The sequence below is a fragment of the Notamacropus eugenii genome, chromosome 2 (genome assembly GCF_028372415.1).
Source record: "Notamacropus eugenii isolate mMacEug1 chromosome 2, mMacEug1.pri_v2, whole genome shotgun sequence".
In the NCBI taxonomy this organism is placed as follows: Eukaryota; Metazoa; Chordata; class Mammalia; order Diprotodontia; family Macropodidae; genus Notamacropus; species Notamacropus eugenii.
In genome coordinates this window covers 297,026,449-297,051,296 of record NC_092873.1, presented here as the reverse complement: position 1 = coordinate 297,051,296, position 24,848 = coordinate 297,026,449, and the positions used below count along the sequence as shown (strand labels likewise).

Genomic DNA, 24,848 nt, shown 5'->3' with positions numbered 1-24,848 from the left:
CATTGTACCACAGAGTGGCCCTTCAAGATTCTAGAGAAGTCATGATTTCACAGTGTGGATGGGTAATTCCCAAATCATTGATGAGCACAACCCATCCATGCATTCTCATCCTATCTTTACCATGTCTTTTCAGAAATCCTCCCGGGGATCCATCTACTTGCTAGGTTCTCCTTACTTGAATGTTACATTAAATCAGTGGAGCACTTGGCTACTTAACACGGCATCTAAGATGGATGAGGTGCTCTGATGTGTACAATTTCAAACTGAATTCCATTTTAGTAGTTTAGGCCCATACTTGTTCTATTCAGCAAGTACTTCTTAAGCTCCTACAATGTGTTGGGCATTTGGTTCAGTGCTAGGCATGAAAGACAAAAAGAAAGCAGTCCCTGTCCTCTGTGAGCTTATGTTTTACTGAGGGGAAACAATATGTGCCCAGGTAAGTATTTACCAAATAAATACCAAGCACCTTCGGAGGCTGGAAGGGATCAGGGCAGGTATCGTGGGTGAGGTGCCTCTCTGGCTGAGCCTTTGCGGATACTAGAAACCCAAGAAACAGAGACAGAGGGACAATGCTGCAGGCCCAGAAGACAGTCTGTCCTAAGGTCCAGAGAGGAGAGATCCAATATCCTGGACTGGGGAAGTCCAAGTAAGCCCAAATGGGTGGAATCCCAAAGCCAAGCAATGAGAAGTGTGAGGGGGAGAGATTGGAGCCAGGTTGTGATGGGCTGTAAATGCCAAAGGAGTTTGTAATGTATCCTAGAAGCAGTAGGGAGGCCTGAAAGCTTCTTGTGGAGGGAAGTGAGATGGTCAGGCCTGTGCTTGGGTAAAGTTAATTTGTAAGTCAAGAGATCGTAGGTTCATTGATTTAAAGCTAGAAGGCTCCTTAGGGGCCATCTTACCCAGTGTCTCATTTTCCTGATGAAGAAACTGAAGGTCAGAGACACTGTGACTTGCCTATGGCCTCCTGGCTACAAAGTATCAGAGGTAGTATCTGAACCCAAGACTCTAACCATTGTGCCACAACCTCTCTGATAAGATGGGGGACAGACTGGAGGCAAGGAGACCAATGAAGCTATCGTAATAGTCCAGGCAAGAGATAGACCTCAACAAGGGTGGTTGGCAGGACTGTCCCCAGCACTTAGCAAAGAATTCTAATAATTTGAAAGAATATATATTGAGCTTTTCCTATGTGCAGACACTGTGTAGGGCACCCTTGCATATTTGTCTTGCAAAGCTCATATTTGTTTTTGCTACTTCTAGTTTGATGTCTTCAGTCTTAATTAACATTGATGTTCATTCCATCTGCCACAGTATTAATGAAAACAGTAAATGGGGCCTGAGCCCACAGCACATCCCCATGGCTCACCACAGGTGCCTGTTTTCAATCATTATGTCCGCTCTAAGAAGTTTCAGTTCATTTCCTACCTGTGGGCTCAAGGCCAACCCATTTAAATTAATTTGGTGAGTAGCACTATTACTGAAATTGAGATACATCATTACCATTTCACTCTTTGCATAAGCTCTACTAATTGCCTATTTTTATCCAAAAAAGCAATCTGCTTTCGTCCAGCATGGCTGGTTCTTTATAAACTCCTGCTATGCGTAGCTACATTATGCTGAAATTGACAGATGTTTTCTCTTAGTAATATTTGTTCCATTATTACAACAAGAATTGATGGGGATAGGCATTTCCTTCTCTTTCATCAACTAGCTCCATCAGTGTCTCTGGGTTTGGTGGCCCCATATTCAACTATTTCCTACTCCCATTGTCACCTTTGGCAACTGGGACTAGAAATTGGCCTTGATTTAATTATTATAATGATGATGATAGCTTACATTTTCATGACATTACAGAGTGCTTTACATAAACACCATCCCTTCTGAGCCTTGCAAACAACTCTGTGAGGTAGGTCATAAAGTTCTTATTATTCCTGTTTTACAGATGAGGAAACCAGGGCTCCAGGAAGTTAAATGAGTCACATGTTATGACATTGCTAATAAGTGACAGTTGAGGTTTGAACTCAGCCCTTTCCATTCCAAGACCACTGATCTTTCTACTACCCCATATGCTACCATTTTCTTCATGATTCTTACAGGGAATGTCAATTCTGGATTATTCAACATCTCTGGCCAGGTATCATTCAGTCTCTGCTTAGACCTAGGGGAGGTGAAATGCCCAAAGGCAGATCTTTCTGGTTTGGGAACAACTTCAATTCAGTGCCATGAATGATCACCGAACTCAAGTGCATCTCAGAGGCCTGGATTCAGTGAAATCATTCTCTGTTAAGTTGTTAGAGAAGCTTCAATTGTTCGTAATTGTTACTAATACTTGTGCAAATTATTTCGCAAAGTGTACAGCTCAGCAGAAAACAAGGCAAGGACTATACTATGGGAACATCCAATATCAGCAAGAATTTTTCTTGCTATTCTCAGCAGCATGGAAACGTGCCCAAATAATTCAGAAGGGTTTTTCACTTGTCTGAAGAATGATGTAAGAATCTTATGACAAAGAGTTTCTTGCTCAGAGTAAGAATCAGACTTGACTTCTTGGATTCCTCCCTTTAAGAACTCTGAGGTTCACTGTAGCTTCAAGTTGTGAACTGAATTTCAACTTCTTTCCTTGCTCCACACCTCTAAATGAGATGGGAATGATTGTTGAAATAGGCAGTGACAGACAAGCTATACATATATAATCAGGGGCCAGTAATTTACATGATGTTCTCAACTTTTCAGGTTTGCATTAGGTGAAAATTCATTCATCAATTAATGATGACCTTGAAATAATTTTGTTTCAGCTTTTACTTTTTAACCAACTTCATTGTGTATTTATTAATCCCTAATTGTGAGATAATGATAGTATGTGATATACTAGAAAGTATACTGAGAGTCAGGAAACTTGGATTCAAATCCTACCCCTGTTAATACTTTGCGTGGCTATGGACAAATCATTTAGTTTCTCTGGCCTTTAGATTCCTCAACAATAAAAGGAAAATAGATGAGATGATATAGAAGACCCCTTCTACCTCTGAAGGTCTCTTCTGCTATTCTAAGTTCCTAAACACAGAGGCAGGACATCTGAGCTCCTGATAGCTATAACCCCCACTCAAGATCCAATAATACCCCACAGTCACCTAATGCTTTTAATGTATGCAAAGTACTTTTTATATCTGTTATTTTACTTGATCAGGACAATGGCCCTCTGGGTTTAGGAGGATATGAGATATTATTGCTGTTTGACTAATGAAGAAAATGAGCAACAGAGAAACTGAATGCCTTGGTCAAGGTCACATGGCTCAGGTTCTGCTCAGGCTAGAACTCACTACTCATCAGCCTATCCTCTGTCTGGTTGGGCTATGTGGTCCCTGTGTCCTCATTTTTCTCATAGTGAAAATAGATGTCTTTGTTCCTCATCAAAAGGGAGGTTGTATGAATGACTTTAGAAGGATTTTGTAGATCCTGAAAGAAAAGACTTTTTCATTCATTTTAGAGAGCAGAGATCCTCATAGGATCATAGACTGAAAGGTCAAGGTGCCTCAGAGGTCAACTAATCTAATTCTCTCATGTTATAGATGAGGAACTAAGTTCCAGACAGGTTAAATAACTTTTTGTCAGTCACGTGGGTATCAGAATTAATAATCTAGTGCTTTCCATTTCCATTTCTCTTCAAGGATCCAGATTGTGACTCATTCAAACCAGCCCCATCCCCCAGCTGAAAGTATTCTTTCCTTCCACACGTTTTCCTAACATACTTTGTGTGGATGGCTCCTCTGTCCCCATCACATGCTTGTATTATACTTACTTGTGCACATGTCATGTTCTTCCCACCCTGATTCGATTGCAAGCTACTTCAAGGCAGAGCCATGTCATTTTTAAATCTGTGAATCTGTATCACTTAGCACAGGGTCTTGCCCACAGTAAGTGCTTAATAAATATTTACCAAATTGATAGGAATCCCACCAAGGTTTTAGCCCCATGACTTGGTCATTTATAATCTTATGGCATCAGGTCTATGTCAGACAGTCTACCTCTTGTTTATCAACCCATCTATATAACCTTCCCAGGATCTTTTTTAGGTCATAAACTGCTTCCAGAACATTGCCGCCACCCTCCCCTCCCCTTCCACGGAGCTTTCCTTGCACTTGGAACCACCACCTGCTTCTGCTCATTATTTAGCAGAGACCAGCACAGATTCTTGAAATACATTCTGGAATTCAAACTGTTATTGTTGTGGGGAGGATGGTCTCAGTCCTTTCCTATTTCAGCTTGACATGCTTTGATCTTTTTTTTTTTTTTTTCCATTTTGAATACTAGCCTTGTTTGAACTGCTTCTTTTCTCTTGGGCTTATTCCATTCTTTTTCATCTTACAGTCTGAGTCTTTAGGAGTCTCTGAGTTTCTTTTATATAATAGGACAGGACAGGACAGGACAGAATGAATAGAATAATGTCAGAACTGGAAGGAACATTAGAAATTATCTAGTCCAGCCCATTCATTTACAGATGAGGAAATGGAGGTCCAGAGAAGGGAATCTGTCTGGCCAACGTCACACCACTGCTTAGAAGCAGAGCCTGGTTCCCTGACTTCCTAGCCCATTGCTCCCTCCCCTGCATTTTGCTTCCTTCACTCTCTTGACCTTGACAGTGCTTTAAAGAAACCTGCGGTACACTGGAAAAAGCACTATATTTCTAGTCAGAGAACCTGGGTTCAAGACTCATCTCTGTCACTTACCTATGTGACCTTGAGAAGCCCTCTGTGCCATAGGCTAGGTAAAATGAAGGGGTGTAGGGGGAAAGGATTAGATGGATTGTAAGGACCCTTCAAGCTCCAAATCTGTGAACTAATATCTATAAAACCTTGTCTTCTCTCTGAATTTTAGCCAGATTTATCTAACTTGATGCACAGCAGGTGAACCTGAGATAGCTTCCTTTGACAATATTAATGAGATCAATAAGAATGTAAAGAAATCAGATTCTAGACATTCACAAGTACATTGGCGCTAGTCCAATGCTGGACTTAGAAATGACAATTCTTCATACCTAGAATTATCAAGGATATCTCTCAGTAAAAACTTCTATGTATTCAAAGGAAGATGCTAATCCCAGTTACCCTTGAAGCAAACCCGCCCATACTAGCAGGTGGTAATCAGAAAAACTATTTACTTTAAAAGATAAAGACATCTTTGTAAATCTTTTTAAAGCCTGGAATATAAGTAAATAATATATTCCTTTTTTTTAAACAAAAGTAAAAACACCTTGGAATTTGGTAAGCTACTTAGCTACCGCACTATCATTCTGCTGCACTCTCAGATGTTATCAAAAGCTACTGAAAGTCAATAATAACTACAGTGTTTATACTTGAATGGATCTTTGATGTTGTTGATTAGATATGCCCTTCAACAAGGCAGATCACAACCCACCCATACTTTCCATACTGTACAATTCTTGCTCCTGTCTTCCTGCGACTTGTTTATGGGAGTTCTAAAGTGCTGGGGGCCTTTCCCAAGGTCTCTCAGTATTGCATAGGTACCAATGGAGTGCAGGGGCTAGTTGACTATTTCCTGGATGATATTTTTACACTGCTTCATTGCTGATGTATTGCAGCATCTTCACGCCTACCATGTGGTATCACCCACAACTTTATTATTCCCATTTTACAGATGAAGAAATTGTCCAAGTTAATTCAGGTGGTAAGAAATGAGAGATGGTGGGCTTCTCCTTCTAAGATTTTATTTTGGACCATCCTTTTGCCTTTTTCACATACTAAGAGCTACACTCTTCATTGACTAAGGGGAAGGAAATAAAATATCTACACAGCACCTATATATGCCAGGTAATATGCTAAGCACTTTACAAATATTATATCATTTGATTTTAAAAAAATGTTTGCAAAAGTAAAGGAGGACATATGATCCACGGCCAATTTCTGGACCATATGAAGACTGCTTTTACTCCAAGTTGCTTTGTATTTGGCCTTACCGTTCAGAGTAGTAGTACTTCTGGGTCAGAGGGTATGAATGGTTTCATAGCTCTTTGGGCATTGTTCCAAATTGTTCTCTAGAATGGTTAGACCAACTTACAATTTCACCAACAGTACATTAGTATACCCTTTTTTCTACAGAGTTTGTCATTTTCCTTTTCTGTCACATTAGCTAATTTGATAGGTATGAGGTAACACCTCAGAACTGTTTTAATTTGCATTTCTCTAATCAATAGTGATGTAGAATGTTTTCTGTTTGACTACTGATAGCTTTGATTTTTTCTTCTGAAAACTGCTTGTTCATATCCTATGACTATCAATTGGAAAATGGTTCTTATTTTTACAAATTTGGCTGAGTTCCCTATATATTTGAGAAGTGAGGTCTTTATCAGAATAATTTGCTATAAACAATTTTCCCTCAGTTTCCTGTTTTCCTTCTAATTTTGGCTGCACTGGCTTTGTTTGTGCAAAATCTTTTTTAATTTCATGTAATCCAATTTATCCAACTTACCTCCCATAATCTTTTCTTTCTCTTGTTTGTTTTTAAACTCTTCCCTTATCCATAGATCTGAAAGATAGAATTTTCCATGCTCCCCAATTTGCTTAGATAGCACCTTTTATGTCTAAATCATGTACCTATCTTGACCTTTCCTGTTATAGTGTGAGAGGTTGGTCTATATCTAGTTTCTGTCAAACTGCTCTACAGTTTTCTCAGAGTGATCCTAAGGATCATATTCATCCTTCATTGCCGAAGAAGACCATGCCATCAGAGAAATGATAACATGACTTGCCCTTCACTTTGTTTTGAGTAAGGGGGGACTGTGCAGGTCACTAGCCTCACTTCTCCTCCAGAGCCATCTGAATCAGGATTACTAGAGATGGCCCAGGATGCACTGGGAGACCTTGGGCCCTTTAGGCCAAGGTCTTTGTAGGCAGTCACTTAGGGTGAGGGCAAATGCCATTCATTGAATAGGCCTGTTTAAGAAGTAGCCAGGGCATGGCCCCTTTAATGAGGTCAAGAAAAACAAAGACATCAGGCTGGGTGCGAAACAGCAACAGGTACTACTGATAATGACTGTAAAGCTAGGGGTGTCCAGGAGGCCTTGGCAAGGGCCCCTTGGAGTCCCAGTTTCAGATTGTAGTAGGGAAAGGAAAAGGGAAAGGGAAAGGGAAAGGGAAAGGGAAAGGGAAAGGGAAAGGGAAAGGGAAGGGAAGGGAAGGAGGCAGTAAAACCCAGGTCAACTGGGCAACTTTTGGCCATCCAAATTTACCTTAGTGTGAAGAGGAGAAGGAAGGGGAGGGAGAGGCAGACAGGAGAGAAGGAGGTGAGGTACCCAGCTGGCATTCAGTCAGCTGCATCTACTCACAGGATCATGTTCATCAACTCTAAGGATCTAAAATCTAAAGAGCAGGAGAATTAAGAAGTAGATATGCTGGATTTGGCTACAAGAAGTCCAAGAACTCTTTAAGCAAAGCCTTCAAGAATGCTAGCAAGCAAGGACTGATCATAGCCAAGTATAAATATCTTTTCTCATCTAAAATCCTAAGATCAAGACTTTGCACTAACCAAAGGATTTTTATGGTCTTCAAGATTTGTTGTGATCCGACTTAAAACACTCAAAATACTGGCTCTGGTAAATTTTTCTTAATATAAAAGTCAAATGAAGCTAAATTTGTCTTGATTTCTAAAAGGTAAATAAGACTTTATTTTTTGCAATGGATGTGATACAATATTTTTTAGAAATTTCTATTTTCAAATAATGTACATTTTCATTTCTTTTAAGAGGACTTGCCTTGGTTTTATACATTATCATCCCTACCCTCTGCCTTTGGAGAACTCTGTGGTTTGCACTGTAACAGTGCAGCCTTATAGTGTAGCCAAAGCCATAGGAGTCTCCTTTACTGATAAGACAGTCCTTCAAATCAGGCCTCAGTTGTTTGATTTTGCTTATTTCCTGGACTTTACAATTTTTTTTTTTACTCCTTCTAAAAATGGAAAAGAGGAAGGAAATAAATATTTATATAGCACCTACATGTCAGGTACTGTGCTAAGCATTTTACAAATATTATATCATTTGATTTTTTAAAAGCAGTTTGCAAAAGCAAAGGAGGACATATGATCCACAGTATAATGGAAAGAGCAATGGCCTCTGAATCAGAGGACCTGGGTTCAGATTCTGGCTATATCACTGATACTTTCTGGGTCACCTCTTGTAACATGAGAGCCTGGATGACTCTGAAGGCTCCTGCCAGCTCTTTGATCCTTTACCTACCTAGTTACTGGCATTTCCTATCCCCTCTATTGAACTACAATCTGCATGAATTCATTGTTGTTGAATTTGTGTGTGTCCAGCCAAGAACTAAATAAGAAATGTTTTTTATTTTAATTTAACTCAGGGACTTTCCTTTAGTTTTCATAGTTATGGAAAAGGAGCTGATGCTTATGCAAATATCCCCTATTAATACCTCTCAGTTGTTCTAGCTTTAGAGAATGTGGCCAGAAGCTACACTCTTCCTTGACAAATCTTGCGTCTATGCAAATGACCATTCGTTACCATAAAGGTAACCCTGCTTCAAAAGAATGCAGTTTTAGGACTGAGTAGGATCCTCAAGGTCATCTGGCTTCATACCCTCATTTTACAGATGAGGAAACCAAGGCCTTGAGAAGTTCTGCAACTTAGGCAAGATCATACACAGATGTTCAGTGGAAGGCCTGGGACTCAAACAATTCCCAATTTCAAATCTGATCCTTCCTCTGTACATGATTGTAAGCTGCATTAGTCATCCCCTTCATAACAAAATCTTCATAATGACCCTGTCAATTCTATGCCTCCCCCCTCCCCCCCTTGCCAATGGACACAATGTCCAATGAATGAAGGCCAGACTTTTGAGTCGAGTCTTCAATGTCCTCAACTATTTGGCTTCAGCGTCTCAGTCCCATCACACACTACTCTCACCTGTGGATCCAGGAAACTGTAGTATGCACAGAAGCCACACCCCAGTAAAACCTTCTTGGCAGATGGGCTAAACCAGGTGGGCGATAACAGACAGGCCTCAAACCTGCTCATGAGTTGGGGGATGTCTACCTCAAGCATGTGAAGACTTCCCCTGGAGAAATGGGCACATGAGAACAGTTTGTTTCAGCAGCCATGAAGGCGCTGAGGCAGGTGCTGTGGAAGTCTCAGAGCTTGGTCAGACGCTGAAGACACCAAGATCATCCACTGGAACCCAGGCCACTGCTTGTTGTCCCGACTTTCCTCTTGCCACTGAACTTCAGTGATTCTGGAAGAGAGAGTGAGGTAGATGACTGCCTCACTTGAATCCAATTTACATGCAAGTTAAGACATCACCTATCATATTGTAACATCACTGATCCTCTTCAAAAATGAAGGATTAACAACAACATTCTCACTATCTATTGGGTCCTTCATGGATAGATCTATCTTATTCTTTAAGCACATACACACACACACACACACACACACACACACACACACACGACCTTCATGAAAATCTGCCACCTTCAAGGTATCATCATATATCTGACTGATTTTTCACTTCTATACTCTTAGAAAAAGTTATCTCCTCTTGATGCCTTCACTTTCCCACCATAGTCCATTGACTATGAAAAGTCCATTGACTTTTCAACCCTTTTGATTTGGTTTCTGAACCTAGCATGCTACTGAATGTATTCTCTTAACAGTCATTCATTCACTAGCTGGTCTGCCCTCATTGTCCTTTACCTCTCTGTAGTAATTGATACCACTGACCATCTCCTCCTCTTGAATACTTTCTCCTCCTTGGGTTTGAATTTCTTTCTTTTCTCTGAGTTTTCCTACCTTTATTGGTTGAGTCCTCTTTTCATCTCCTAAATATGAGTATTGCTTAAGATTATGGTTATTCTCACATGTTCCCATGACTTGTAATCATCAATCCTGACCTCTTGCCTGAACTTTGGTGTTTCCTACTCCCTGGTATTCTCTTCTATCTGGATACACTTCTGGAACTTCAAACTCAAAAGGTCCAAGCTAAACTCATCTTTCCACCTAAAACTATCCTTCCTCCAAATTTTCTCATTTCTGGTGATAGAATCATCACCTAGTCATATAGGCTTGAAACTTTGCAGTTATTTTGATTCTTCCTTCTCTTTCACCCTATACATCTGCTCAACTGACAATATCCATTCATTCTACCTTCACAACCTCTTTTGTATCTGTTCCTTTCCTTCCACTCCCATTGCCACTACCCTGGTACACTCCCCAAATTCAAACCATCTAGAGAATTCTCATGGGTCCCTAATATCAGTGTTCTTCTTCTCTCACTTGACCTTGGAAGTGGGGGAGGGAGAAGTCACAATGACATTTGGAACTGAAAGGGATTAAAGAAATCATCTTGTGCTATTTCTATTTTTAACACAAGGAAAATTAAGTCCAGAGAAGTGACCCACCCAGAGTCAAATAGGTAATAAGCAGCAGGGGCTACTTTGTCTCAAAAGTCCTTTATACCACATCATTATACCACATCACCTCTCCTCCCTCATCCATTTTCACTTTTTGTCCTTGGTAGTCCTGACAATCATCCATGAATTACTATTATCACTGTCTATTGCAAACTGCTTCCCCATCTGAAATCCATCACACAGAACTGACAGAGGCAGGATAGGAATAGTGGAGAAAGTGTTGAACTTGAATGAGGAAGTTAGAAAGACACAACTTCAAATCCCCCCTCTGACACTGACCTCCCTGTGTGACCATGGGCAGGTCACTCACCCTTTCCAAGTCTTAGTTTCCTCATCTGTAAAATAAAAGGGTTGGACTACATGGCCTCTAAGGTGGTCCTTTCCAATTCTAAATGTATGACCCTATGAATTTCATACTGTTCTTCAGGACAATCCTTGACTTTTATTGTCAATATCTTTATCATTCATGTACCTGACAGATAAGATTGACGAATGAATCAATCATTTATTGAATGCTTACTATGACCAAGATATAGGCAGGGGTTTTCCTTTTTAAATTTGTGGTACAGCAAAAATACCAAAGTGCTTCAAGTGAGAAGAACCCTGTAGTGGACAGGGGATTAGGGTAGGAGCCAGGAAGATGTTCATGTTCAAGTTCAAGTCCAAGTCTTTCCTCCGATGGGGAAGTCCTTTAAACTCCCTCAGTTTCTATAAGTCACTTAAACTCTCCATACCGGTAAAATGAGGGTAGTCCAACTCAATGGCCTCTAAAATTCCTTCTAGCTCTAAATATATGATCCTGTGGCTATAGGAAACATCAATTAGTTCATCAATAAAATGGGGACAATAGGAGGTTGTGCTATTTGAGCTTGACACCCTTGGCCTAGGGAACTTAGGAAACAATTTTATAGTTAACCAGACAAAAAAAAAAAAAAAAAGAAGAAAGAAACCGTGTGAAAGATAAATATCAACAATAGCTACTCCAGAGCGGGGTGAATGGCAAGAGACCTCTGGGATCTACCCAGGATGACATGACATTGTTACCAAAGGACATTCAGGACAAACAGTCAAGTTCTATAGAAGCATAAGGGGCTGCTCTTACTACTCTTGACAATCTCCTGGTGCTGCCTGTCATATCCAAGCTGAGCAGAAGCTGAATGTCGACGATGGCACGATCTCAAAAGGTATTGGAGAATATGACCGAAAAGGAAAGAAAAACTTTGTTTTTAATGTCTTTTGTAACAACGTCATGTCATTCCGTCTAAATGCCAGAAGTCTCTCAGCCATTTACCCCACTCTGGAATAACCACTGTTGATATTTACCTTTTCTATGGTTTCATTTTTGTATCACTTCTGTTTAACTATACAATTATTTCCCAAGTGCCCCAGATCAGGAGTGTCAAGCTCAAACAGAAACAGATCCTGCTGGCAGCATACTGACTTGGAAAACTACAAATTAACATTGTCTACATTGTGCCCTATTTTTATTTATTTTGTTAAACATTTCCCAGTTTCCCAGGTCTGGGCACTCAGGAGTTTTGCCAGGGGCTGCTTGTGTCAGGCTGTCTCAGTTTGACACTTGCCTTAGGCTATCAAATGCAGAGTCTACTTCTGGAATTGAGATGAATAGCTCCAGATGCATTTCCTTCCTATTCTGTCTATTCGGGTCCGCAGCCCTTTATTCTCTGTCAGTCCCTTGTGGGAGGTTAGTTACATTTCTGATGACCCTTCTTGGACTCCCCTTAAAAGTCGCAACCTGTTGGTAGGTGTCAAACACTCCTTCCTGTCCTAAACTCTTCTTGACTTTCAGGGAGACACTCCATCACCGTCACTACTCTGACCTCAGCTGGGAACATTGGTGAGGATGGGATCCTAAGCTGCACTTTTGAACCTGACATCAAGCTCAGCGACATTGTGATACAATGGCTAAAGGAAGGTGTCATGGGCTTGGTCCATGAGTTCAAGGAGGGCAAGGATGACCTGTCTGAACAAGATGACATGTTTAAGGGCCGCACAGCAGTGTTTGCAGATCAAGTGATAGTTGGCAATGCTTCTCTAAAATTGAAAAATGTTCAGTTAACAGACGCTGGCACCTACAAATGCTACATCATTACTTCAAAGGGCAAGGGAAATGCCAAATTGGAATACAAAACTGGAGGTGAGTTATATCTAGAAAAAGGGAAAGGAAGTATCCTTCAAACTCATGTTGATACATGACAGGGATTGTTCATTAAAAACAAAAAAGAATCATATTATGTGTATTTAAAATTCAATTCAACAAACATTTATTAAGTATCTTCATGCTGCTTTGTTGGTCTATAAGAGAGGCAGTGTGGTGTAATGGACAGTCAGCCGGCCTTGAAGCCAGGGGAAGACCTAAGTTCACGCCCTACCTCTGACCCATAATGACTGTCACAACCTCCCAGGGCTTTGAGCAACTTTCTAAGACCCTTGGGTTGCAGGTGCCTTCCTGCATTGGTAGAGGAAGTTTCCTCAACTGGGAGTACTCTACACCAACAACATGACGGGCCAGTCCCTGTCCCAAGTCTATTCAAGTCTATTAAGTTGGAGTAAATGGAAGACAAGGGCCCAAAGCCAGTATCCATGGTACAGTGTGAAGAGCATTGTTGTTTTTTTTTTTAAATATAAATAATTTACTTATTTTTCAGTTTTTAACATTGATTTCCAGAAGAATTTGAATTCCAAATTTTCTCCCCATTTCTCTCACCCCCACCCTATCCACCCCTTTCTCCAGTCTATCCTCCCTTCTATCCCCCCACTTCTTCCATTCCCCTCCCCTCTATTTTTCTGTAGGGCAAAAAAGATTTCTATACCTCATTGCCTGTACATCTTATTTTCCAGTTGCATGCAAAAAATAATTTTTAACACTCGTTTTTAAATCTTTGAGTTCCTTACTCTCTCCCTTCCTCCCTTCTCACCCACCCCTCAATGAGAAAGCAAGCAATTAGATATAGGTCATACATGTGTAGCCATGCAAAACACTTCCATAACAGTTATGTTGTGAAAGACTAACTGCATTTCCGTCTATCCTGTCCTGCCCTCTATTTATTCCATTCTCTTCCTTGACCTGTCCCCCTTAGCCCTTTCCCCAATTTGCTATCCCTTCTTTTATCTTCCCTCTCCTATCCCCCTTCACCCCAGCCTTCCTGCAGGGCAAAATAGATTTCCATACCCAACTGAGTGTATGTTATTCCCTCCTTAAGCCAAATCCCATGAGAGTGAGGCTCACTTATTCTCTTCCATCTCCCCCCCTTCCTCTCCATTGTAAAAGCTCTTTCTTGCCTCTTTTATATGAGATGATTTGCTATATTCTACCCCTCTGTTTCTCTTACTCCTAGTACATTCCATTCAACAGTAAATTTTATTTTTTAGGTATTTTCCCTTCATATTCAGTTCACCCTGTGCCCTCTGTCTATGTATGCATACATGTATATGTAGATACATATATACATATACATACACACATACATATACCTACATATACATATGTAATATATATACCTACATACCCATACATACCTATATATACATACACGTATATAATATATATGCATACTCATATACACCTACATATATATATTTCCTCTAATTACCCTAATACTAAAAAAGGTCTCATGAGTTACAAACATCATCTTTCCATGTAGGAATGTAAACAGTTCAACTTTAACAAGTTCCTTATGGCTTTTTTTTCCTGTTTATGTTTTCATGTTTCTCTTGATTCTTGTATTTCAAAGTCAAATTTTCTATTCAGCTCTGGTCTTTTCAACAAGAATGCTTGGAAGTCCTCTATTGCAATGAAGTGCACTGTCTTGGAAATGGAAGGCTTGGGTTCTAATCCTGGTTCTGACAGTTATGAGTTGTCTGACTTTGGGCAAATCCCTTCACTTTTCTAAATCTCAGCTTCCTCATCCATTAAATAGGGCTAAGAACACTTGAAACTCCTCTTATCCAAAGAGTTATTATGTGGAGAATGTATTGCAAACCTCAGAGGGCTTCCTATGGCCTTAAGCCAGATGTTTCCACAGTTCTGCCTGTAGCTATCCTTCCCTGGCCACTCCCAATGCCATCGTTCTCATTCATACCTTCCTCTTTTCTCTCCTAAACCATTGTAACAGTTTTCAAACCAATCTTCTTGTCTTCAGTCTATCACTAATCCATTCTCCATGTCACTAAGTAATATTACTAATGCACTGCTATGACTATTAATCAAAAACCTTCCATTTCTCCATTGCCTACCAAATACAGTATAATCTCCTAATCCCAGGATTCAAGGCTTTTCAATCTGGTTTCAACCAATTCATGTAGTCTTAGCTTGTATGCCTCCTCTTCATGTATTCTTTGATGCAGCCAAACTGAACTACTCTCTGTACTCCTTCATCCTGCCATCTTCCATCTATGTACCCTGCTTCATATCATCATCTCTGCTTGGAGTAGACTCTCTGCTTGACAGCTCTACCTGCTAAGGCCTCTTCTGTCCTTCAAGGCCCAACTCAGATGGCATCTTCTCCATAAAGTATTTTTTGACCCCTTTAGGTGAAAGCAGTCTCTTTCTCCCTGGCTCTTTGTGTGTGTGTGTGTGTGTGTGTGTGTGTGTGTGTGTATCTCTTTTCAAATTCCTCTGAGTACTTTCATTTGCTTTTCTTACAAGGCAGTTGTATACTTGTCCATTCCCATGGAACAATTTCTTGAGAGTAGGGTCTGGGTCATAGCTATATTAACATCTATCTCCAGATTCTAGCAAAGTACCTTGCACATAGCAGATACAATAATTTTTTTTTAATATAACTAAATTGTGTTCTAGTTCTAGGAGGCTTCTACGAACAACTAGACCTACATCCAGGACCCTGGGGCAACCTAATGCCCAGGGCTAGGTATAAGTGAAAGGGTCATAGTTACTTTGGCTGATGGGGTCCTCAAGACCCTTGCAATAACCCCCTATGTCTTCTCCCTCCCTCAAGTCCCTCACTTTTCCATCCATCCTCTTCACCCAAAGCAAAAGTGATTTTCCTAAAGCATGGGTCTGATCATGTCACTCCCCTAAATAAACTCCAAATGGATGCAAGATAATCAATGTCTTTACTTTTGAAATTTTGCCCTGAAATCACTGACTTACACCTTTAGTACTGACCTATGTACTCCCTGTGGATTACCTTTCAGCCTTCAGCATCCCAGATGTGAATGTAGACTACAATGCCAGTTCAGAAAGTCTGCGCTGTGAGGCTCCCCGATGGTTCCCACAACCCACTGTGGCCTGGGCCTCTCAGATTGACCAGGGAGCCAACTTTTCTGAAGTTTCCAACACCAGTTTTGAGATGAATTCTGAGAATGTGACCATGAAGGTAGTGTCAGTGCTCTACAATGTCACTGTCAACAACACATATTCTTGCATGATTGAGAATGACATTGCCAAAGCCACAGGGGATATCAAAGTGACAGGTGGGTCCTCCTTTATCTGCTCTTTGCATGGAATTGAAGGAACTCTGGCTGGTTTAGAGAACTGATGGTAGATTGAAATTCAATTTGATTGAATTCAACAGTTATTTATGGATCACCTCAGTGTTAAAGGATGACCTTCTGCAATCACCAGTATTTGCCATCAAAAACAGTTTTCTAACAATTCAAAGTAAGGCCACACCAAGAGAATCACAGAAACAGCTATTCACCTGAAGCAGCTGCTCACAAAGGCTGATTTCATGCTCTGCCTGGGAGCTGATGGGTTTAGAGTTCAATGTGGGAGTGCAATTTCCTCTGATGTGGGTCTCAGGTCTAGTCTGTCCTCTAGTATCTAAAAGATAATGAATAGATCCAGTAGTTTATAGCCACATTGAATGAGCTCAGTAGCACTGCTTGAAAGCTCAGAACCTAAATGGCCTCCCGGGTTGGACAGATGCAGCCCTAAACAGTCTCCAGAAGCACCGGGCTCTCCCTGGGTTTGTTCAGAATATAGCTTGTGGTTGGGCTAGTCTTTCAAGATGCTTCTCTAGAATGACTAAGACACCCTGGGTTTAATGTCAGAACTGTGGTAGAATCAAATTGGTCTCTAAGATAAAAAGTAGCCAAGAACATTTAACTCAGAAAATTCAACTGTTATTTACTTAGCCTGTCATATCACAATCAACCAACATTGCTTTTAAGTGCCTTTGTTTAAGTGCCACTGTTTAGTTGCCTTTGATTCCTTTTTTCAAAAAGGAATTGGTGAATGAATCTGGGTCCAGTTCCCACTGAATGACTTTTCCACATATATCAGTCACAAGGAATTGTCCATTGGCATAGAAAAGGCAAGAAGAACTGCATAAGCCATGGATGCTGGACTTCCACTTCATTCAGAGACTTGATCCTTTGGCTGCTCACAGTGGATCAGTTACAACAGCGGGATTGGATCTGTGGCCCAAGGACCCAAAGAAAGCGTTTGTAACAGAATGGCAAGAAGTCATTAACTGGCACAGACCCCTTCTTTGCTATGCATATAGTAGGCACTCAATAAATATCGGCTGATTGAATGAGGCAGTAGGAGCTATGTGTTACAGTTTGTTTGTTGCTATTGCTAACATAGGTGACCACTGGTAAGCCAATCTACTCAACCATTTACTTTCTCATTTATAAAACAAGGATGACACTTTCTACTCAAGCATTTTACAAGAGTGTTGTAAGGGTTAATGATAAAGGAGCTAAACACTATGCAAGAAAAGAGCTGCATGCATGCTGGGATTTGCCAAGAATGTGTTTATTGAGAAAGTGAACTATGGAAGTCTATTCTATTATTAGGCAACGTGTAATATTATTCTATTGGCAAAGTTTCTCATTTGATTGTGATCATGGGAATGGGTCCAGGAATGGAACTTCCTTTGAAGAAAGCTCTGCTCTTAAGCCAACTATAAGCTAAATAGTGGTCTGAAAAATGGTTCTTGTTAAAAACAACTTCTATTGTTTCAATGTTTGCTATTTGCTAATGAGCCATGTGAAGAAAAAAGCATCCAGCTTGCTCTCAATGGTATGGTTTTTTTCCTCCCTCTGCAGACTCTGAGATTAAAAAAAGGGGCCACCTACAGCTCTTGAACTCGGAAGCTGCCCTGCTAGGATCATGTCTCTGTGCCCTTGCTTGGGTACTTCTGCCCCTCATCCCTCACCTGATGCTTTTATAGGTTCTCTGGGACATACAGAAACATATATAGTCATTGACATAACAGGTAAGATGACCAGGTGAATGGTACGGGAGACCAGTTCTGGATGTACTTTCTAGAAAGTGCTCACAGTTGTTGGTCTTACAGCATAATTAAGCCAAGTTCATTCATCCGGGCTCTATTTATTCACATACTCTATGGGATAATAGTGTTCCCTTCTAAAACCCTATGCTCCAAATGCACCACCCTCTTTTACAGAAGTGGGAGGACTGTGGTGGAAGAATGTTGCATATACTGTCAGACATGGTGGTTAGTTTTTCTGGGCCATTTTTTTTTCTTTTTCCTTTTACAATCTTTCCTGAAGGAATGGCTTTCTGAATTGCAAACTATTCAGAAATCAAAGTGATAACATGAAAAAGGTATCAGTCAAAGGATCCCAAAAGGACCTAGAGGGTCACATGTGACCTCCAGGCCAAAAGTTCCCCACTCCTGTTAAATCTAACCCTTGCCTCTGTACCTTTACTCAAACCTTGGCCTGTTTCAAGAATGCCCTTTTCTCTATCTCTACCTTTTGAAATCCTACACATCCTTCAAGATTCAACATCAATGCTAACTTTTACATGATTCTTTGCCTGACTGTTATAGTTAGAAATAATCATTACTTCCTAAGTCCTCATGCAGCTCTGATATTTCTCATACACTTATTATGGTCTATTTTGTATTTGTGAGACCCTAACTTCCCTGAGCCTCAGGTGCCTCATCTGTAAAATGGAGATAATAATACCTGCCCTACCAACTACACACGGTTGTCTTGAAGAAAGCCCTCTGTAAAGTATAACGTTTGAGTCAGGGATGATGTTTTATTCATCTTTGTATGTCCTGTACATAGAAGATGATTAATCAATATTGAATTGAATGGCAATTTTACTGGATCTTTTTACAGAAATCTCAATATCTTTTACTGAAGGGAGGGCATCACACACTTCAATGAAAGCAAAACAATTTAAGACAAATAAATGTTAATTCTTCTTCAGTTCAACAAATAGTCACTGAGCACTGTGACACCCAGGGAGGGGTGTGCTAGAGTCAGCAGGGTGGAATTTTCAATGTGATATTTCTTTCTCAGAAATAAGCAAATGCTACAAGCTTTACTAGCGTACGGTGATGATTGATGTTATACCATCAGTTATGGTAGTAATACACTTCTCCTGCTTTTCCTCCCTTTTCTTCCCCATTCCAACTGATTATAACATATCAGAATCTTCCACAAACCTACACCTCATCATTTCATTTTGCTGCTCCAAACCTACAGGAATGGCTCCCTTTTCCCTTTTGTCAGTTCTAAGCTCCTCATCCCAGTGTGTAAGACCCTCCACTGACATGTCATCATTTCTTATTACTTCTCAACGTGGCCTTCCACTCCAGCCAAACTAAACTTACTACTTTCTGTAATCACCTTACTGCCTTTTCTCCTGCCGTCCCTGCTACATGTAATTAATTTGCTCTCCCCTCCTCTCTAATAGCACATGCTTCCTCTGAGATCCATCTCAAAATTGACCTCCAAAGAGCCCTCCCAAGGGAGCCTCATCTTTCTACTCAAACACTGAAGGAAATTAAATAGAATTTATGCCACAGTATCTTGTGCTTGTTTATGTTTCTTTACAAATATTCTCTAGTTGCACAAATCATGAAATATGCCTCACAAAGGATTTAAGTTGCTCCAAGGACAGATATGCTATCTTGTATTTCTTTTCACAGAACCCCAATGTTTCTGATGGAAGGGACTCCAGGGGCCATCTGATCCAAATCCTACCTGATAAGCAATCCTTCTATAGCCTATTGGACAAGCAGCCATTCAACCTCTGCTCAGAGACTCCCAGGGAAAGGGAATGCAATGCTTACTTACCAAGGCATTCAGTCATCCCCCCCTCACACAGCTCTAATTGTTGGGAAGCTTTTTCTGATATCAAGCCTACATTTGCTCATTTGCAACGTCTACCTATCACTTCTGGTACTACTCTCTAGGACCAAATAGAACACATCTAATTCCTCTCCCATGTGACAACCCTTCAAATATTTGAAGACAGCTAGTGCGTCCCTCTTAAGTTTTCTCTTCTCCAGTATAAAAATCCCCAGGTCCTTCCATCAGTCTTCACATGGCATGAACTCAGGCTTATTCACCATTCTGGTTGCCTTTCCCTGAATGCTTTCCAGTTTATCTTTTCTAAAATATAATGCTCAGAAGTAAACAAAATATTGCATATGTGGTGGGACTACAGCAACATACCACCTCCTTTTTCCTGAAAGGCAGGCCTTTTTCAACAGAGTCTAAAATCACACCATTGTGATCTTCTGGCTTTTTTAGCTGCTAGATCATACTACTGACTCAAACTGAACTTGCGGCTCACTGAAACTCAGTATCTTCATCAAATTGCTGTTTAACTACGGCTCCCTTTCCTCATCTTGTATTTATGAAGTAGATTTGTTGAATTTAAGTGTAAGACATTACATTTGTTCTTATTAAATTTTGTCCTATTGGACTTGGCCCAGTGTTCCAGCCTATCAATATCTTTCTGAATCTTATTCAGTCACCTAGTTAGTCATTTCTAGCAGCTTTGCATCATTTGAAAATTTGACATACATATAATACATGTACCTTAGTCCAAGTCATTAATTAAAATGTTAAAAGCGCACAGGGCCGAGCACACATCCCTGGGGCACTCTACTGGAGACCTCCTTGTAAGTTTCAACAGAACCATTAATAATTACTGTGGATTCAGCCATTCCACTAATTCTACATCCATCTAACAGTACTATCATGTAGTCCACATCTCTCCATCTTTTCCATGAAAATGATGTGAAAGACTCTGTCAAATGCTTTGCTAAAGTACGTGTACCATATCTACCAACAGTTTTCTCTTGGTTTCCCAATGTTGAAATTCTATAAAAAGAGGAAATGAGGTTAGTTTGGCATGAGCACATTTGTATAATGAGGGAGGAAGATTCAAAGGCCTCTGAGGTCCTTCCTAGGTCTAAGTCTGTGACCTGTTGACATGTTCTTAATGAAGCCATGCTGCCTCTGTGAACATTCCTTCCTTTTCTAGATGTTCAATAATTATTCCTTTAATAGCATGCTCTAGAACTTTGCCAGGAATAGAAGTCATCCTCACTGGCCTGTAGTTTTTATAAACTTCATTTTCTTTGCTTTTTGGGAATTGGGGATTTGTCCTTCTTCAGTGCTGTATAGCACATCTCCCTCCCCTGCTCCAAGATTTTCCAAAGATCACTGCCTGTAGCTCAGCAATCACATCAGTTGTTTTAACACTCTAGGATGTACTTCCTCTGGGCCAGGTACCCCCAAGTCATCAAAGGCAGAATAGCTCTCTATCTTCTGATCTTGAGTAAACAAAACAGAAACAAAATAGGAAATGAGCAGACCTACACAATTAGCTTTTGTTTCTCCTTGCTAAGCACACATTACAGCTCCATGCACATAAATGCTTGTTGAACAAATAAATGGATGAATGATGGCTTATTGCTATTTCTTTTCAGAGTCCCCAAAACCTCCTGGATTGTTTCACACCTTGAAGACGAGATTTTTTTTTTTGACATGCTGCTTCTTTTTCTAGAGGGTAAATGCCTTCACTTCAGGAAATCTGAACTGAATGAATAAGATCAAGAAGCAAAAAAGAAATAAAAAACAACTCATAAAACATACCAGCATATAGACAATTAACCCATCTTCCTAGAAGTGAGTTCATAACTGGGAAAATGATTCATCTGAAATAGAGAACCATTTCAGTGCTTTGCTATAAATGTATCTGGACACAATGGACATCCTACCCACATCTTCCCCACCTCCCATGTCAGGGATAGACCTCTCCCCTCACAATTCCTGGATGACCACTGGCAAGTAGGGCGACTCTAAAGTTGCTCTAAATTTCACTTCAAACATCCATTATAAAGTGTATTTGGGCCTCTTGAACTGCCTGCAGCAGAGTATGGCCCCAGCCCCAAAGTTATTGCATTTCAGTAGTGGGTCAATGGATCACCTTTCCAAAGTGCTGTGTTGTCCTCTTCCTACTTGTTGAGCACCAATGAAACGTAAGATATTTTCATTAGGTAAGTTCACAAAACTATTTAAGTGCCTCCCCCTGCCCAGTAGTTGTTAGGCCCCCAGGATTTAGAGCTGGGAGAGATCTTAGAAATCACCCAGTCCAAGTCCCTCACTTGACAGACAAGGAAACAAAGCCCCAGAAGCAGAGTCACTTGACTGAGGTCACACAAGGATGGCACTGAAGCCCAGGTCTCGATCTGACATAAAAGAGAGGTCTACCTCTCTTTTCAGGACCCCAGGCTGCCTCTTGTTCTGTTCTGCTGCTTCTTGAGACTCGACTTTTCTGCTACAAAGACATTCATCCCTTACTAGTCCAGGGAAGATGCTGTGTTTGATGTGAGGAGACCCTTAGGACTGTGGCCTTTTTTGCTCTGTGAGCAGCTTCTCAGCAGTATCCAGAGAAGAACAATTCCAGGAAAGAAGAGGAAAAGCAGCACAGTTCTTCCACTGCTGAGGGATGTGCAATCCTCAGGCTTGCTGGATACAGGGACAGCATGAGCAGCCTGTCCAAATCTCCATGTCTGGTGATCATACCACTGCTATTGCCAAGCTACCAGTATCTAGACACAGACAATACCCACTCTGGCTGCTGAAATTCCCAACATCTTCCCTGACTTTTATTACAAACCAAGACTCTGCCCCATGAAGGAGCTACCGCTGACAGTCTCTGCCTTCACTTCTCAGTTTCATCTTCAGACTCAAACTTGGCACAAAATGTAATGAAAGGCAACACAAATATGCTGTCCTGACAGAGGGATCAGGCAGTGCGCCCTCAAGGCCTGGACCTAGGGGTGAAGAAATGAGACCAAAGGAATATTTCTCTCTGGTTCCCTTCCTTCTTTACTGTGTTTACTGTATACTAACAGTCATCACTTCTACTCTAGAGGTCATGGTTCAAGACTCTATGTCAATTCTACTGGAGGAAACTTAACTTCCAGATTTCTGTGAGTTGTTCAATTTACATTTCCTATATCCATTCTCTGGCTAACCAGGTCAGAGAAACCAAAGGATTGGGCAGGTGAAAGAATTAATAGGGAGGTCTGACAAGTGAGGGGGCTTTGAGTGCTTAAGGACATGTGACTATGAGAAGCCATATCACTTCCAGAGGATGACTGGTTTAGAAAGCAGTACTGGAGAGGCAAAGGAGAGGAGAGTGGGCCCCCTGGGGAAAGTTGACCTATGAGGTTCCAGCAAATCTGATCCTTGAGGTGGGAAAGAACTTTGGACCTGTGATACCATCCATAGGGGAAACTTTCATCACTGAAATTCTTTTCCAGGACACAGATCAGCAAGGTACTGGGAGGTTAAATGTCTAGGGTCACACTGCTGATAGTGCCAGAAGGAGCCCTTGTACCCAGGCCTTCCTGGTTCTAAAGTCAGCCCTTTATACATATGCCATACTGGCTCTATAATTTTTACTAGTGAAGAGTCAGATTCATATAATGTTAGCATTAAATAAGATCTTATAGATGACAAAGTCCAGAACTTGGAAGGGACCTCATAGGCCAGTTGATCTTCAACAAGAATTCCCTCTTCTCCACCACCCAAAAAAAGAATCACTTGACCTCATCTGACCCAAATTCAACTTATCTAGAAATTTAAAAAGTGGGGCCCAGAGAGAGTTAATGACTAGTCCCAAACTACAAAGCTAATTAGCAGCACAGCCACGACTACAAACTTGTAGAGTCCTTACAAACTGCAAAACAGTCTAGGGGTGGGGCACTTAAGGAACTCTGCTATTCTTCCCACTGCTGCACTCCACAGCTTAAATGCCAGACAAATCCTTTGCCAGTCAGGCCTTGGGAAAGATTCAGGTTCCCTTCTCCAATAAATTCTACATTATACCCATCAACAATTAGTTACTGACCACACACCCAACTCTTCTGACGACACCTATAAATCATATAAACTGAAGCAAATGCAAGAGTGAAGCAAATGATAGTCACTGGGCAAACCTGGGAAAAGACCAACTCAGATGCCCAAGTGTACACTCCTTTTGCAAGCATTAAAAAGTTCAAGGGAACAAACAAGTCAAATCTCAAGGTGAAGTGTGAGCCTCAAGTTACCCTTGGGTTACGTGAGGGATTATTTTGAGAACACATGGAGGTCTGTGCATTGTGCCTGCAGAGGGTGGGGCCTTTTTTGTCTGAAGGGGTGACTGTATTTTGAAATGTGTGGTGTGCTTCTGGAATACTTAAGGGCTTTGCAATTCTCAAACTCCCTCCGGCTGCTTACAGCCTGACAGGCATTCAATCACCACCCAACAAGATTGACTTTACTACCTCCTCTCCAGTGGCAGTTTGCTTCCTCTTTGGAATTGGTCTTGGTTTGTATTTTTCATATACAGGGCTAGAATCCTCTAATGGAGCAGTGACTAGAAAATCCTAAGGGAATCCCAGAGAAAGGAGCACAGCCTCTCCATCCCTTCTAAATGTTGCCTTGCTTCCTCATCCTCTGCCTGAAGTCCCTCTCTTCTTAAGGTTCCACCCAGTCTTCTGGCATAGTCAGAAAAGTGCGAGCTGGAGTCAGAGGCCTGGCTCTGCATTCACCTCCTCTGTGACCATGGGCAAGTCATTTCTTTGTTGAGTCTTAATTTCCTCCTTCATAAAATAAAGGGATCAGACCAGATGGGCTCAAAGGTGTCCCTACCATCTTATATCTAGGTTTTGAAGTGCCTCCTTTTTCATGAAGTTTCCTCCAACTGGTACAGCCCTCATCAAGTCTCCCCTTGAATTCCTATTAAAGTTGTTTATACCAAACAATTTAAAACTAGACTGTATAATATCTTACATTGCATGATATGTTTCATGTGTGTATGTTTTATCTTCCCAGCTTAGAATGTAAGCTCTCTGAGAGCAGGTACTAGGTCTTTCACTTCTAATTCTGTACACTGCCAAGCGCATTGTAGGTACTCAATAAATACTTGCTAAAGACTTACTGCTCTGATGCAGGAGTGGCCAAATTTACTAACTGAACTAAATGTAACATTCAGAAGTCTGGAGGGCTCCCAACATGCTTGATCTTCATAGGACTGTTTTGGTCCTTAATTTTCAGCTGCCATGCTCCAGTCTCCAGTGTCTCCAAACCTCCATCTTCACTCTGAGTGTCTATTTACCAGAGTAACTGCTAAAAGTCAACCTTGGGCTTCTGGACTT

General features: G+C 40.9%; 1 protein-coding gene across 13 annotated transcripts in view; it reads left to right on the top strand.

Moving 5' to 3' along the window:
• Positions 1–24,630, top strand: part of VTCN1 (V-set domain containing T cell activation inhibitor 1) — a 97,661-nt gene extending 73,031 nt beyond the window's left edge. For 11 of the 13 annotated variants that reach the window (XM_072644486.1, XM_072644493.1, XM_072644491.1 and 8 more), the window contains 4 exons: positions 12,245–12,592; positions 15,613–15,891; positions 17,473–17,642; positions 21,129–24,630. In XM_072644486.1, the coding sequence (XP_072500587.1) occupies positions 12,245–12,592; positions 15,613–15,891; positions 17,473–17,597 (752 nt within the window). In that variant the 3' untranslated portion in view covers positions 17,598–17,642; positions 21,129–24,630. Of the gene's footprint in view, positions 1–5,690; positions 5,829–12,244; positions 12,593–15,612; positions 15,892–17,472; positions 17,643–19,334; positions 19,588–21,128 lie in introns of those variants that run through there. The other 2 variants (XR_011974823.1, XM_072644496.1) reach the window with 2 other exon arrangements.
• Positions 24,631–24,848: the final 218 nt, after the last annotated feature.